Raw genomic sequence first — 18,233 nt, forward strand, 5'->3', positions numbered from 1 at the left:
GCTCGGTTGGTGCAGCACACGCCGAGGGCTACCGCGGTGCTGACGGAAGGCCCCGCACGCCGATGTGGCGACGCATGTGTCTGCTCCCCCGCCGCATGCAGGCGCGACGCGCGGTAATAAATTGGTTTTAATTCCATTCCTCGATTCCGATCGAACAATCCGTCGACTGTCCTGTGGAGAGTGGAGACCTGCGGGCGGAGCAGGATCGGATTGTCATTCTATTTGTCCGCGGCTGCCATGGCGTTCATCGAGGTGAGCGCCTTCCTTTCCCCCTTGTCCGTGGACTGCTGGCTCGCTAGCTTCTTGATTCCCTCGTTGACAAGCACGCAACACCTTGATAATTGTGTATTGCGTCCCATAGTTGCCCTTAATTTGAGATGCCTGACAGAGCTGTATCTGTATCAAGTGCGTATTACAGGGGATGAGTTAGTCTGCCTTCTTTTCAATTCGTTTGCTCCGGAGAATTTGACACTAATATATTGTTATGTTATAATTCGCCTTGAGATACCTTGCCTGCTGCAGCGGCTCAGCTACATGGAGGTGCTTGATTGCTTGAGACTTAAAGTTATAGAGAACAAAGCTTCAAATATCTCCAGCTTTCAGTTTGCAGGTAATGAAGTACAACTCTCACTTGGAAAATCATTGCAAGTGAAATCCCTTAAATTGCACCATAGCTGTGTCATCAGTCATGCTATTGACAAGCTTCCATCCATTGTGCCAAATCTTGAGAGACTCAACATAATTTCTCCTCATGAGGTACGGCACGCTAAGATTCAGTTGATAAATATGCATGTAACATTAGCCATGTTTTGGAATGTAATTAATCTGAGACATCTTTATGCACATGCAGACCAGCACAGGATTCAACGCTTCGATTAGCTATCCCCGTGCTATTTCCTGCAGCCTCCACGGGTGGTCTCCTCTCCCCAATGCGTCCTAGGAGAGGGATCCAAATTGATCCTCCACGGTTGCCGATGAAGAAAACACAGAATGAATAAATAAAGATTGAACACAAATCAGGGCATAACAAGGATCCAAATCGATAAACTACCGAAGATAACACTAAGATGAAGACTAGCGGATTTATATTAGGCAAAAAAAGAAAAATGGATCCACCGGCAAGCCATCAAAGAGGGGGACACCTGAAGAGGGGGGACATAAAAGAGGGCCACAGAAGCTAGGCTGCAGATGCATCCACGCGCCAACCAACGCCTCGTGCAAACTAGGAAGGAGGAGGGAGAGGGACAAGCGAGGGGCCAACACAGGAAGAGAAAAAGAGCAAGCTTTGAAAAAACGGACGGAGAGCACAAGGAAGGAGGTCGGGGCAAAACACTACTCTGAGCACTTGGTTCACGCTAGCTCCTATCTCTGTTATTTCTTCGTATGTAGTTATGTTGGTTGCTCGTAGGATATTCAGACTAAAATGTCCCACAAATATATTTCGTTTGTCCACGGACGTCCACGTATAAATTTATGCAGCCTAAATTAATGGGTGTGGTCTTGAATCATGGTTATTGGGTTAAGAGTATGTTTTCTTTTTTTTCCGTTGCAACGCACGGGCTCTTTTGCTAGTAATAATAAAGCAAATAGGGTTTCTGGTCTCCGTCGTGGCAGTTTTGCAAAAATGTCCCTATACTTTTGGGTATTCAACCCGTCATCCAGATGTAAGTGACTAACCAAGAAAACGTTTCGTTCTTATAAAAAGAACCTCGCATTTTGGAGTATTCCACCCGAAATCCTTCTTTCAAGATAAGGTTTCGTTTTTGTGTAGGGGGCGGTGCGGTGGGCGCGGGACAAGGCCAAGGGCGCACGCAAGCTGCGCGCCGCCGACGTCGCCCTCAACCACCGCCTCGTCTCCTGGCGCGTCGGCGGCGGCGCCGGGGACGGCCCGGCCGCCACGGGCGGGTACAACTACAGGGGCGCCTCCGCGTCCGCCGTGCTCGCCCACCCCGCCGACGGCAACAGCTGGCATGCCGAGGACGAGGAGGAGGACGACGCCGATCTCGAAGCCGCCGCCCCGAGGGGGATCTCTGACATGTACGACCTCATCATCGGCCTCCAGGCCGCGCTCTCACGGTATTCCGCCATGGATCAGGGAGTGGTAACCCCTACGGATTTTGAGGCCGCGGTGTTGTTACTTTCCGTGTTTTGCATGTTGTTACTTGCAGAATGTGGATACTTTGTTCGCGCTTAAAAATCAATCTGCCAACTCGTTGATCTCGATTCTTATCAGTTTTGTGTGTGGGCGCAATGCAGAGGGAATGTGGCAGCAGATGACCATGAACAGCGGTGTCACTATGCAATCTGGGCCATATCATGTGCGGCCAGGGGAGCCGGACTGCACCTACTACCTCAGGACTGGATTGTGCAGTTTCGGCATGAGCTGCACGTTCAATCACCCTCAGGACAGGAATACGGTGAGCAGACTACCTCTCCCAGCTGTTGTTTTTATACTGCTCTGTTTCACATGTTCACAATCGTCACGGTTACGTTTTCCACATTTTCCAATATATTCTATCCTCATGTAGTACATAAGCAGGACTGTAAAATGAATACGCAATTAGTACATCTTATGTTGATTTGTTCCTATTGCACCATGGAATCAAATGTAGCAACTTTGACTGAATTTAAGGCAATATTTAATGCGCAAAATGCTCAGTATCATGATTCATATGACCACCTTTAGATATTTAGGCGCTTTCTCATTCAAAGCGCGTAAGTATCCTAACATCAGTAAATATGTTTTGATTCAGCCGCCCGCACCCCTCTGCCTCTGCTGCTGCTGTGCAGTTCCCTTCTAATCTGCATCAGCATCTGCTCTGCTCCTGTTAATTCATCGCGCCCCTGTGTGTAAAATTAAGAAAAAAAGACAAACTAAAGAAAGAAGATACATACTGAGGGGCTAAAGAGTAAACTGAAGACTGACAAGAAATATTGATGGACTGTCATGTTAGTTCAAAACTAACTACTCACTTTAGCTATGGATCAGTACAGATAATTAGGGGCAACAAAATAGCTACACAAAGTTGGAAGAGAAAAAAGTTGTAGACCAGAGGTAGCTTGCCTCATTGATTGGTAATCTGGGTACATTTTATGAAGAAGATTGTTGTGTGCTAAGTTGGTTTCTTTTATATAAATGGAGTCGGGGGGGCTTTCTGATTGTCTAAAATAAAATTTATGAAGAATAGGCAGAAAAACAGATGTAGATCTGTGCAGCATCACACGAAGATATAATTCTTAGCTCAAACACAAATTTTATTATGACATTTTCTCGTAAGCATAGCATCACTTAGTAAGAGAAACTATAAATATACAGATGCAAATTTTACTTTCCTAAGAAGAAATAAAGATTTTACTAGCGGAAACAGTGTATCAAAGAAATAACAGTAGTGTGTAATGGCATGCAACATTCTGTAATCATTCACCATGGTGGTCTTCTGAAAAAAGCTAGAGCTCTGCTTTTTTGAAAACCTGACCACCTCAAGCATCTGGTTCCGGTTAAAATTCAGATAAACATACAGATACGTCCACTTCTAGCATATCACTTGATTTAAATCGATGAGAACACACATAGCTGGCTACTCTACATTCAAAGAGCCCATGTATGGAGCAACTCCCTACCGATTTCTTGAAACCCCTGGTGTCCACACAAACTACACCCCAACACAGACCTCAACTGTGCCGACTACTAACAGATCCAAACCGGCTTAATTTCTTTCAGAAAATCAGTGTGCGGAGACTACTCGCTGACACCGACTGGCCCCTCCCATCCATCCTCATCTCTCTCTCTCACCCAACCAGCACCTCGCCCCTCTCCTCTGGGCTGGGAACGCAGTCGAAACTGAAGAAGTGACATACACATAGCCACAAAGGAAAATCCAAAAAGAGAAGACCCCCAGGCCCCAGCCCTCTCCAACCCCCCACCCAGGTTGGTCATTTGAGAAAACAATGAAACCCACAATCCGTTAAAAACCAGGAACAAACAACCCCAAACTGAAAAGACAGATGCTTTCAGAATCGCTTGCTGAGATGCGCGACTCCAGATTATTATTAAAAAGTAATCCAATTTTTATGTAAGCATTACATTATATTTTAAAACTTTAAAAGAAACTCCTTCCGTCCAAAAATAGATGCCTTATATTTAACATTATAATTAACATTTATTAAAACTAATGCCGCATGGCAAAACAAGTAGGTTCTGCACTTTTTTCTAACCCGGTGCAACGCACGGACATTTGTACTAGTCATAATTTTAAATAGCGGAATATAGCCACTAGCCGAATTTACTCTTCTAGGAAAAGCACTGATTTTAAGCCTAAATCTTTTGCAAAAACATTGATCGACTACTTAGCCTGAGTTCTTTGGAGGAGTGGTTGAGCAATGATGATGGACTGGTGCAACTACCCTAAATTTTTCAATGGTTAGATAAATCCCTGACGACATATCATTCCCTGCGTGTTTCACTGTTCTATGCATGCGGTGCTCGTGGTTGAGGTTCGCGCCCCTCCATGTGCTTTGCCTGCCATTGGGGCTGATGCACGATCACTTATGTTTGGAACGCCATATGCATGTGGTTGCGCCACGTGCGGCGCCAGCATGCATGTACGTGTGCCACGATGCAGTTACATGTTGCAAAAACTGTCGTGCGGACGTGCCGATATTTCAGGTCGTCCAGCCCCTATTTGTTCTCGTGGTCACTAACCTTAATATCTTCAACCTTTCGATTGCATCCCACAATACAATAGACACACCCACAATGACACATACAATGAGGATATCTATTGGCTCCAACTGCGCTCCCAGCAGCTGACAACGATGAGCGGCAATTCACCTTGCGTCCCGTAGTGGACACACACTTAAGGTTGACGGACCTCTAGGTGGTGTACACCAATGACCCGGTCTCGGTTGAGAACTGCATCAACGCTATGGAGCAGTCGTATGTTGAGGACAAACACAAAGTGGTCGGCTTCAACCTCCAATACACCGGCGGTCATGCCAAGTATGATCAAAAGGCTGTCATTGCCCAGTTGTGCGTGTGCCATAACATCCTTGTCTACCACTAATGTCTGGCCACAAGGGCTTGCGGTTTCGTCAGGTTTCTCAACAGCACCGACTACAGGTTCGTTGTGATGGACACCACCAACGATGTAAAGATGCTCAAGACTTTGAGCATGGCCTGCTAGAAACTTCTCGACATCCAGGAACAGTATAGAGTCTGGGGAGAAATAAGGAGAAGGACTCCCTATTTGACCTCGCCGTTGCCATCATTGACCCCTGCTATAGAACATGAGGGATGATTGCAACAAGAACAAGGTTGCCTAGGACAGGGCCTATATGCAAAGTCCATATGAAGGTCACGTCAAGTATGCGTCCAAGGATGGGTACACATGCTACAAGATGTACACGCGGATCATTGACATGGAGAAGTGCCTCTGTCCTACAAACAGCGATGGATTGAGGCACAAGTAGAGCATTGGAGGCAACTGTCATAAGAATTAGGTGACTTGATGATCATTTCTCCTAGTTTAGTGTGCATATAATTGTTTATTGAGGTGTGCAAATGTTATGTGTAGTCAGTTATGTAATTGGATGTTTAATTTGATTATGCAATCATGTTCTTATAAGTATATACATTGTTGTTCGATAAACGGAGCATAGATGTTGCAAGCACAATGCAAATCACATTGGATACAATTAAACTAAGGAACATGTCGGTGATGATTTGAACAATCATATCAATTATTTACCAACAAGCGTTTGTCCACAGTGCACACAACTTATTAGTAGGAATGTATGTGTTATTATCGTCTTCCCATACAATTCTGATTACTGACATGTTTGTGAGGTACCACACACATCTTGTGATGTCGAATCAATTATGTTCTTCTGGATCATCGCAAATAGTTCATCTGAGTGACATGTATATTGTCTATCGCACACATCTGGATCGGGGTAACCATTTGTGTTACTTTGGCTCATCGCGGACAGTTTGTATGGATCAATTGTATGCCACGTATGCACAAACAACTCTTATTTGAATCATAGTTGATGGATCAACCATCACACACTGTTCATTTTATTGAAGACTATTTTATTACCATGTTGTTTGTGATTCATGCACCGTACAAAGTTTAGTTGAATAGTCTCTGATACATGTGTCGTCTTAGAACCTTCTAACAATAGTGTTTATTAGGATATGATGAATTATCACTTTATAATCAGATTGTTCATTGAAATCAATTGAATCTTTTAAAGTTTTTTTGTATAATTAAATAGTTGTATGTGTTCTCCGATTTATTTGTCTGCTTTAGCCAAGTTGTGTGGGTAGTTCTTCAAAGGGAATTGCGCAATGTAGTGGGTTCATATCTTGCGACGGTCTATATCCTAGTGACAGAAAGGGACAATGCATGTATTTTATTGTTGTCCCTAAGGACAAAACGATGGTTCTTTATCACACTTGGATGATATTATGGCATCATGTTTATTGTAATGCTTTGTTTGTTATGGACTTAATTCTCTACATGTATGTTGCATAGCGATCTTGGGGTGGTTGTAGATGTAGTTAGATAAGGGTCTACACATCATGGACGGAATGCCTATATGAGATTATACTATGAATAATCATAGTCATAAATGTAAATATTGCAATTTAATGGACGTCCAACTATAAAAAAATCACCACACTACACATATATGCTTGGATAAATGCCACTAGTGAACCTATGGCCTCGAGGGTCTATCTGCTTATACTGAAAACTTTATAAAAAATTATTTCCTTGTTGTATTGTTTCTTTTATTTTATCAATGTATCAATTCCTACCATAACGTACAATTTAATCTTGTAACTAGCACGACAAGAAGCTTCACAACCTTTTTGACGCATTGGGGACAAGGTTGTCTTGTGTTTTGTGTGCTTGTACGAGTGACTTTGTTTGATGTAATAACTCCTTCTGGTTCGATAAACCTTGGTTTTCTACTGATAGAAATAATTATTGCTAGGTTACTTCACCCTTATACTTAAGGGTCACCCAACCAATCTTACGAGAGACCAAGCAGACGACATCCTCATCGCCTGGCCAAACATGACATGACTTGATCATGGAGATGTCGAAACGCAAGAACAAGAAAAGAGAACAAAATTGATAGCGAGGAGACTGCCATAGTGACAATCCGTTTGACTCACGGGATGCCAACATATCTCACCTTGGGTTTTGTAAAGTATTGTGAAGTGGAAGAAATAGCATATGGTAGCTACAGGTTACTCGATAATCTTATGTGTGAGTATAGGGGTCAATATGGATGTTCACGGTTCCGCTATTGATCATTGATCAAAAGGTTTTCGGTCATGTCCATATCTCACCGAACCTGTAGGGTCACAACCTTAGAACCTTCGATATGTTGAGTATTAGATGAGTTAGAAGCATAGGAGAATATCATTGGAAAGGTTTTGGAGATAACATAAATGTTTCAAGAGAGGACACGAAGTGTTTCAGAGGAACGAGAAGCACTTCGGAGAAAATCAAATAGGTGAAAAGTTCTGGAGGATAATAAATAATAATATAGAAGTGCTCCAAAATTTACCGAGGGCCCCTTGGGGTTATTCTAGGCACAATGGCCTGCCCAAATAGGCTAAGACCTATTATGGGGCACTCACATGGGCTTAGAGGCCCATAAAGGTGGCGCACCCTTTAGCCGGTGTAGCCATGGTTGAATGGAGGGGTGAAAAGACCTCGATGACGCCTAGAGGGGGGGTGAATAGGCTATTTAAAAACTTCTTCGGATTTGGCTTGAACCTAATGCGGAAATAAACTAAGAGGGTACTTGTCAAGCACAAATCCTAAATGCACTAGGCACTGCAACGTGTATCAACAACACGATCTACCAAGATGGACACAGTACAGTTACTAACAAGCACAAGTAAGTTACACAAACTTACTTGAGCTATATCACACGACAAGTAGGTGAACAACACAAGATACTAGATCGCACTATATCAACACGATGTATCAAGGGCTGCAAGTATGAACGTGTGGATATAGATGGTATTTGTCAAGCACAAATCCTAAATGCACTAGGCACTGCAACGTGTATCAACAACACGATCTACCAAGATGGACACAATACAGTTACTAACAAGCACAAGTAAGTTACACAAACTTACTTGAGCTATATCACACGACAAGTAGGTGAACAACACAAGATACTAGATCACACTATGCCAACACGATGTATCAAGGGATGCAAGTGTGAACGTGTGGATATAGAGGGTATGCTTGAATGATTAATCTTGTACAAGAAATGGCCACACAATATAATGAGCACAAGCAATATGCAATGTATGTATGCTCAAATAAAACAAGTAAACCACAAGTAAGGAGTTAGGGTTAAGGATAACCAAGGTCACTGAGACGAAGATGTATCCCGATGTTCACTTCCTTGGAGGGAAGCTAGTCACCGTTAGATAGGTGGATGTTACTATGAAGGCACACCAACGCCACGAAGGCTCACCCTATTCTCCCTTTGAGATAACACCACGAAGGCGTTTCTCAACCACTAGTGGTAAGCCTTTGAGGTGGCTTCCAAACCCTCACAAACTTTTCCGGGGGAAATCACACGGATTGATTCCTCTCCGAAGAACTCCTACCGCCTAGGAGTCTCCAACCTCCAAGAGTAACAAGATCACGGGAAATGCTCAAAACTTGCTCAAATCCCAAATAGCTTGGGTTGAGAGAAGGAGAGGGAGACGATCTATCTTTTGATTGGAACAACTCTCAAAGGGGCTCACAAATGCTCTTGGGATCTAAGATTTGGAGTGAGCAAACGTGTGTGAGGTGGAAATGTGTTCTTGTGAGGATAAGGCTGTGTTGGGCAACCCTCTCACGAAGTGGGAGGGGGGTATTTATAGTGGGGAGAGAAAAAGAGCCGTTGGGGACACTTTAAGTCACACAGGGTCCGGACGTCCGACACTTGTGGGAAGTCCTGGCGTCCGCAAGGGGTCGGACGTCCGACAGGGGTCGGTCGTCCGAGGCATATAGATACGACTGAAACTATTTTGAATTAAACAGCGACCGGACGTCCGACAGGGGTCGGTCGTCCGAGGCCTGTAGATACGACTGAACCTATGTTGAATTTATCAGCCACCGGACGTTCGGAGAGGACCGGAAATCCGAGTTATACAGCTCAACTTCTACTCGTGGTAGGTTCCGGATTTCCGACGGGTGTCGGACGTCCGGCGCTCGGACGTCCGGAGGGAGCCGGATTTCCGAGATATAGAACTCAACTTCTACTGGTGCAGGCTTCCGGATTTCTGGGACTTGGCCGGACATCCGGGCCTCGGACGTCCGGAGGGAGCCGGAAGTCCGAGTTATATGGCTCTGATTTCTCTGGTATAGGATTCCGGATTTCCGAACTAGTCGCTCGTCCGGTCCTCGGACGTCCGGAGAAAGCCGGATGTCCGAGGCACTGGTTCTGTTTTCAGATAACAACAAAACAGTGGAGATGTGGACTGAGCAGAAAGTGATGATGTAGTTTGAGCAAGTTCATCGCAAAACCTGTGGTCCCCTTTTAATAGTGCGGGATCCCTAAGGACTCAATAATCATAAAAGAGTACTGATGATCCATACTTGAGTGTATACTTTTATTCGCTGATCATCACTCCGCACCACTAATGTCAAAGGAAACTGATACCTTTGAGTTAGCCCTTTCACCTGAGCTTGATGTTGTTGTTCCTTCTTGGCTCAAGTTGAAAGCAAGACATGATGAAGTCTTCAAGTAGATCTCCCGTACACAATGCGGAAAGCCTAGCTTATGTATTTTTCTTCATTTGTCCACCATGTGAACATCCACAAGAATCAAGCATGTAGTGCTCAGGAATGCTTATCTTGATCTTGTCCTTGTTAGCACATGAGGTTGTCCTTATCAGCACATGATCATTGACAATAGTTTCAATGATATATTCGTGTTGATCCGCTTGAACTTGCACACCACAATCTTGATGACGATCACCACTTGACGTCATCCTTTATGGGTTGTATGAGATCTTCCTTTTGACGCAAGCCCAATGGAAGCACACCTAACCCCCACATAGGAGTCTCACAAAGACCATGGGTTAGTACACAAACACGTAATGGACAATGCTTACCATACCATGGGATCACTTGATCCCTCTCGGTACATCTTATACGCTTTGTGTGTTGATCATCTTGATTTACTCTTTGTCTGAGATCTTGATCAACCTAGTGTTTCTATGACCATTCTTTGGATAATACCTTGAATAATATCTTGGTCATCATATAAACTCCTTGAACCCAACAGATGGACTTCAAGAAGTGCCTATGGACAAATCCTATAAATATAACTTAAGACAACCATTAGTCCATAGGAATTGTCATCAATTACCAAAACCACATATGGAGATATATGCTCTAACAATCTCCCCCATTTTGGTAATTGAAGACAACCACTTCAAGAGAGTTTATGTAAAGAAATAAGCATAACCAAGCGCACACATACAAGGTAATAATGCATGTGTGCAAGATGTAAATGCTTACGCAATAAAAGCAAAACCCTCTTTGTAAAGAAATAAGCATAACCAAGCGCACACATACAAGGTAATAATGCATGTGTGCAAGATGTAAATGCTTATGCAATAAAAGAAAAACCCTCTAAACATATCCAAAGTAAACTCTCTAAACTTCCCCCCCCATTGACATCGATTGCCAAAATGGACGAAAAGTTTAGAAAGCCAATATAGTAGGTGGTCCTCCAAAAAGTGTGTACTTCTCATCAAATGAGTGCAGAAAAATACACAAATACAATGATAGGTAGTTGGAGGAAAATAAACTATATTGAGGACCCAAAGCTTGCAAATAAAAGGATCGTATGCCACAAAGACATACAGAGATAGAGGCAAGCAATCAAAATATTCCAGATGGAACAAACAATCATATGGTCCTTCGAACCACATGAATAAAAGATATTATGATAAAGGCAACATGGTGCTTTATCAAAAACTAGAGAAGCTCCCCATGATTTGTGCACTAATATAAGATTTTGTATTTGACACAGGTGCACAAAATAGGATCGTTGCTCCCCCAGAATTTATAAAACACACAACGAGTGCAAGAGAATAGATGAGACAATAGGCATATCAATCGCACAAAACAAATGGTTGAGCAACATGTAATAGAAGCAACTTAAGAATAGGCTCAAACAAAGTAATGTGTATGAGTCATGGCAAAGCACTTGAGAAGATTAAGATAAGGATGAGCATTACTCATCAACATAGTCTTGATGAAATGAGATACAAAGTGCAAGACATATCATTCCCACACACACATACTAGAAAATGGGTTCACAGGCTTACTAATAAACAAAATAAGAACCAACGCTTGTGACAACCCATTGTGAAGATAGGAAGTAAGAACCTTCTCAAGAGGAGGGATACTAATTGAAAATGGCAAAACCCTCATCAAGACAAGCATGAGGAAAGATAATCTTTACGGCCAAAGAGTGCATCAAGATGAAGAAATAAGATGCGCACTCAAAACAAATCCTTTCACGAAGCCATAAAAAAAACTTGAAAGAGGAAATGCAACGATGGACGTGAAAGAAAAGAGGATATCAATTAGAGATGTAACTTCTCTCATGTGTAAAAGATTCTAAGTAGAAGACAATCATGATGATATATATCCACAAAGAAGGATGTACACACGAAATGGTTACAAGAAGGAACAAACTAGATATCCATAAGGAAGTCATAAATATATATCAATGAGATCTTTTGCTTGGAAGCATAGCACATGGCCTAATATTTTCTTATTGTACAATATGAACTTCCAACATACGAACATCAAAGACATCCCAACTAGTAGTAAGACATCATCGTTCGGATGCTTTGAGAAAGCAAACAAGTACTACAAGAACAAATCAAGAGATTCATGCCATGATGCAACCTGGAAAGAAAAGACAGGTTGGGTCCTTTGTAAGAAAAGAATGCATGAAGTGGATACTTGTTACCGAGACAACATTGGATTGATGTAGTAGATAGTTGTTCTTTGATCATCCTAACTTGGCTCCAATAATCACATGGTCTCAACATCTTCCTTATAGGGGAGCCGAGCATCCAATGCATCTCCAGTTGTTCCTGGAACAACAAAACAAACAAAATGGTACCCAAACTCATTGGGACCAAAGAGTTAGAAAACCAGCAATACATAGGACAAACTCCACATACATATGTGCATATAGATATGAATTTGAATTTCATGCACACTTTAGCCGATTTCTGACAAGGTGGAGTTTCCCCTATATATTGAGTCAAAGGAGGAAAGCAAGCAAAAGAAGTTGTATATAGTAGCTAGATACGCATGCTCAAGACTCTCAAGAATCAACTCAACACAAAGTTGATAAGTCACCAAAAGACAAGGTATCAAGTGATAATAAGATTCTAAAACAAAAGAACTATCACTTGAAGGATATCAATTAAAAGATACCTCAAGGAATGAGATATCCATTGACACATGCCAAATAGAAGGCAACAAGAAACCAACTGAAGGAAAACAAACACGAAGTATCTAGTTTCCAAGAGAGAGTTAGGTTCCAACAAACAAAGCCCTCTACAAATTTTCATGATGGCACAAAGCATCATAAGGAGCAAGACTTGCCTCCCATCAACACACACTTGATGGGGATCAAATGATTTTATGATGGGTGAATAAAGAGAGTGTTTAAAGAGAATAGGATAGCTCCCCCAAGGGACGTGCATTATATAGAACTTGCATTTGAATACAAAACGCACACGATGGGATCATCACTTTCTCTATATCTATAAAAACACTAGACATGTTAAAAATAGATTCATAAGAGGCAAGGAAGACAAACGAAACACAAAATCCAATGTAAAGATGATTAGCAATTCCAATCACATGATGGGAATACCAATTGTCAAGGACAAGAAGTATTTTCGAAATGATACTCATTTGTAGATCACAAATATATCCAAGATCATCTTTACCCATAAAACGCAAGCAAATGACACTTATAGAGATAACATGCCACCTAGGAACTGGATAATTTACAATATCAACACTAAGTGGCAACACCTCAAATGTACACATTTTCTAGGTTTGTAATATGCACATAGCATATTACTCCCCCAAAATGTGATGAACCAACAATATTAACAAGTGGCAAATCGAAACCAACAAGAGATAATTAATGGACCATATAGAATTTGAATTTCTCATGAGTAAGACATACCACATAGAAAATAGATAATCTTGAAATATCAAAACTAAGTAGTATTCCCCATGTATACACATTTATAGGATTGAGAGGTGTGCAAAGCACATCACTCCCCCACAATGACATAATCCATTAATCTCTAACAAGAGCCAACAAAAATACAATCAAGACATAAAAGGCTCAATACATGACTCACATGTACATGATATGCAAACCAACATACCCATACTCGATTACTCAAGATAAGCAAGTTGGAAGCACAACATATACAAACGCATGCAAGGTACAAAACCACAACATGCAGAGGGGCAAGCACCTAACAATGTAAACAGTTTAAGTATAAGTTACCGTAAGGAGGCACATTGGATATAAGATAGAAACTCGATATTCCAAATGACTTGGCTTGAGATAATATGAGTGATGAAGACCCCTTAATTCTTCATTATGTATCCAAGTCTCTAATGTCCTCCATAGTCACCTATTGATCAAGTTTGAGCTTGTTGGTCCCCAACTACGTTGGGTCCTAAGAGGTTAATCACAATAGGCTTGGCAACCCAAATGGTTCTTTTCCTGACACCATTTTGAGTACCAACAAACTTGGCAAACACATTGCCAACCTTATCCTTCCCAAGGGAATAGGTATCATCAATAGTGATTGGGTTGGATAAGTTACCTCTCGTGCAAGACGAAGCGACGTGACCCTTCTCACGACATAAGTAGCAACATCTACCCTTTGTTTTCTTCCCAGTTGATTTCTCACCTTGGGGAGTGTTGGTTTGGGTCTTATTGGGAAGAGGCCTTCCTTCAACTTGTAGTTGAATATGTGATTGAGTTTGTGGCCGCTTCCCTTGTTGCTTGTGACTTTGAGACTTCGTCTTCAAAGGGCAAGATCTAACATGGTGCCCTTTAACTTTGCACTTGAAGCAAATGATTTTGGCCAAATTCTTGACTTGTTCTAGGCCCCTCTTGTTCTTGTTTGAGTTTACTCCAACATCATTTTTGTCATTCAGAGATGTTTGCTCACACAGGACGTTGTTGAGTGTGGACATCCCTTCATGACACTGTTCCAAGTCTTTCTTCAAAGAAGTGACTTGGGCCTTGAGCTCTTCGATTTCCTCTGCACGGTTAGTATCAATGCAAGTACTAGAGGAAGTGTAAGCTTCAATGTTAGAGCAACAAGGCAAGGAAAGTAATTCATCACACGAGGTAGCAACATTGTGAGTAAACGAATTACGAGGACTAGCACGTGGAAATATAGTACTTTGACTAGAAGTAGTGCCATTGTCCACATGAGGCTCACTTGATGTTACCTTGGTGATGATAGCCTCATGAGCTAACTTTTGCACATTATGGGATGTTAGAAGATCGGCATGAGAGCTTGTGAGCATTGCATGGTTTTCTTCCAACTTCCCATAATTGCTAGTTAGTAAGTCAAGTTGAGCACGTAGCTCAACATTCTCCTTCAATGTTGATACTTCCAAAGAGATGGGGTTAGATGTACAAGTATCATCAACAATATGAGAGGAGTAAGTAGCAAATAGAGACTTCTCATGAGTAGATTGAAGCTCCTCATAGATCTTAGAGGTTTTGATGAGCTCTCCCTTGACATTATTGCATTCAAGGAGAAGGACCTCAAAATCCCTTTTAAGTTTATCATGAGCAACTTCAATCTCTCCTTTTGAAGATCTTAAGTCTCTACATGTTTGATGACTCTTCTCAAGTTCATGTTCAAGTTGTTCACTTTTAGCTTGTTCATGATTAAGTGAATCATTACAATTTTCAAAGTAAGCAAGAACATCTTGGAATCTTTGAAGAGCGTTATTTTTAGCTTTATGAAGAATTTTACTGATCACATAGATATTTTCAGTCAAGTCATCATCATCATCCTCATCGCAAATATCATCGTTATTGCACAGGGAAGATGATACCTCATTATTACCTCTTGCCATGAGGCACATGTGAACTGGAGGAGTTGATGATGATTCTTTTGGTGAATCAGATTCTTCATTAGTCAAAAGTACTTCATATTTCTTGATATCCCCTAAATGATTAGTCATAGAGCAAATAGGGAGAAACAAGATATTTTGATCAAGAGGACACGAGGAAGCAGGCATATCACCACATACATTTGTCAAGGAATCTTTAGGTGAAATGCATGACCTATCAGCACAATAATTTACACTATGTGTGGTGCTAGATATGCTCGTGTCCATAGAGGCTATGACATTTTCATCAACATATATTTCTTCACTCACCATGTCATTACCTTGTGAGATTGAAGATGCTGAGGTGTGCAAGCAATCGGATATGGGAGTAGTGGTGGACTCTTTAAGATCGAAAAGAGTGAAGAGTTCATGCACCAACTCCTTCATCATAATACCGTCTTCATCAAGATTGGACCCATCATATATATCTTCAAGTTTAGTCCAAACTTCATGAGCTGACTTGCAAGTCGAGATAGACTTAAACACTTCAGGACTTATGGTTCGATGAATGGCAAGAAAGGCCTCACAATCAAGATACATTTCATTAGTAGATGAAGATGCATCATCCTTTTTGTCGGTAATCCCTACAAGAACAATTCGTAAAGTATTTGGGCCCATGGCCCGAAAGTGATGAAGCATACGAATTCTCCATAGGGTATAATTTGTGCCATCAAGTCAAAGATGCCATTGTGCATTAATCCAGTAGTCGACATCGATACTCTCTAGGTCGTGAAACCTAATTAAAGAGAGACCTAGCTCTGATACCAATTGAAAAGACCTCGATGACGCCTAGAGTGGGGTGAATAGGCTATTTAAAAACTTCTTCGGATTTGGCTTGAACCTAATGCGGAAATAAACTAAGAGGGTACTTGTCAAGCACAAATCCTAAATGCACTAGGCACTGCAACGTGTATCAACAACACGATCTACCAAGATGGACACAATACAGTTAGTAACAAGCACAAGTAAGTTACACAAACTTACTTGAGCTATATCACACAACAAGTAGGTGAACAACACAAGATACTAGATCACACTATATCAACACGATGTATCAAGGGCTGCAAGTATGAACGTGTGGATATAGAGGGTATTTGTCAAGCACAAATCCTAAATGCACTAGGCACTGCAACGTGTATCAACAACACGATCTACCAAGATGGACACAATACAGTTACTAACAAGCACAAGTAAGTTACACAAACTTACTTGAGCTATATCACACGACAAGTAGGTGAACAACACAAGATACTAGATCACACTATATCAACACGATGTATCAAGGGATGCAAGTATGAACGTGTGGATATAGAGGGTATGCTTGAATGATTAATCTTGTACAAGAAACGGCCACACAATATAATGAGCACAAGCAATATGCAATGTATGTATGCTCAAATAACACAAGTAAACCACAAGTAAGGAGTTAGGGTTAAGGATAACCAAGGTCACTGAGACGAAGATGTATCCCGATGTTCACTTCCTTGGAGGGAAGCTAGTCACCGTTAGAGAGGTGGATGTTACCACGAAGGCACACCAACGCCACGAAGGCTCACCCTATTCTCCCTTTGAGATAACACCACGAAGGCGTTTCTCAACCACTAGTGGTAAGCCTTTGAGGTGGCTTCCAAACCCTCACGAACTTTTCCGGGGGAAATCACACGGATTGATTCCTCTCCGAAGAACTCCTACCGCCTAGGAGTCTCCAACCTCCAAGAGTAACAAGATCACGGGGAATGCTCAAAACTTGCTCAAATCACAAATAGCTTGGGTTGAGAGAAGGAGAGGGAGACGATCTATCTTTTGATTGGAACAACTCTCAAAGGGGCTCACAAATGCTCTTGGGATCTAAGATTTGGAGTGAGCAAATGTGTGTGAGGTGGAAATGTGTTGTTGTGAGGATAAGGCTGTGTTGGGCAACCCTCTCACAAAGTGGGAGGGGGGTATTTATAGTGGGGAGAGAAAAAGAGCCGTTGGGGACACTTTAAGTCACACAGGGTCCGGACGTCCGACACTTGTCGGAAGTCCGGGCGTCCGCAAGGGGTCGGACGTCCGACAGGGGTCGGTCGTCCGAGGCCTGTAGATACGACTGAAACTATTTTGAATTAAACAGCGACCGAATGTCCGACAGGGGTCGGTCGTCCGAGGCCTGTAGATACGGCTGAACCTATGTTGAATTTATCAGCCACCGGACGTCCGGAGAGGACCGGAAATCCGAGTTATACAGCTCAACTTCTACTGGTGGTAGGTTCCGGATTTCCGACGGGTGTCGGACGTCCGGTGCTCGGACGTCCGGAGGGAGCCGGATTTCTGAGATATAGAACTCAACTTCTACTGGTGCAGGCTTCCGGATTTCTGGGACTTGGCCGGACATCCGGGCCTCGGACGTCCGGAGGGAGCCGGAAGTCCGAGTTATATGGCTCTGATTTCTCTGGTATAGGATTCCGGATTTCCGAACTAGTCGGTCGTCCGGTCCTCGGACGTCCGGAGAAAGTCGGATGTCCGAGGCACTGGTTGTGTTTTCAGATAACAACAAAACAGTGGAGATGTGGACTGAGCAGAAAGTGATGATGTAGTTTGAACAAGTTCATCGCAAAACCTGTGATCCCCTCTTAATAGTGCGGGATCCCTAAGGACTCAAGAATCATAAAAGAGTTCTGATGATCCATACTTGAGTGTATACTTTTATTCGCTGATCATCACTCCGCACCACTAACGTCAAAGGAAACTGATACTTTGAGTTAGCCCTTTCACCTGAGCTTGATGTTGTTGTTCCTTCTTGGCTCAAGTTGAAAGCAAGACATGATGAAGTCTTCAAGTAGATCTCCCGTACACAATGCGGAAAGCCTAGCTTATGTATTTTTCTTCATTTGTCCACCATGTGAACATCCACAAGAATCAAGCATGTAGTGCTCAGGAATGCTTATCTTGATCTTGTCCTTGTTAGCACATGAGGTTGTCCTTATCAGCACATGATCATTGACAATAGTTTCAATGATATAT

At 42.3% G+C, this 18,233-nt stretch overlaps 1 protein-coding gene across 1 annotated transcript; it reads left to right on the top strand.

Annotated features, from left to right (window-relative positions):
- The first annotated feature begins 237 nt into the window (after positions 1 to 237).
- Positions 238 to 5,624, top strand: LOC123409045. Its single transcript, XM_045102039.1, has 4 exons — positions 238 to 405; positions 523 to 756; positions 1,772 to 2,037; positions 2,257 to 5,624. The coding sequence occupies exons 1-4, from the start codon at positions 238 to 240 to the stop codon at positions 2,684 to 2,686; spliced, it is 1,098 nt and encodes a 365-aa protein (XP_044957974.1). The 3' UTR covers positions 2,687 to 5,624.
- The last annotated feature ends 12,609 nt before the right edge of the window (positions 5,625 to 18,233 follow it).

This window comes from Hordeum vulgare, chromosome 7H (assembly GCF_904849725.1).
Source record: "Hordeum vulgare subsp. vulgare chromosome 7H, MorexV3_pseudomolecules_assembly, whole genome shotgun sequence".
Lineage (NCBI taxonomy): Eukaryota > Viridiplantae > Streptophyta > Magnoliopsida > Poales > Poaceae > Hordeum > Hordeum vulgare.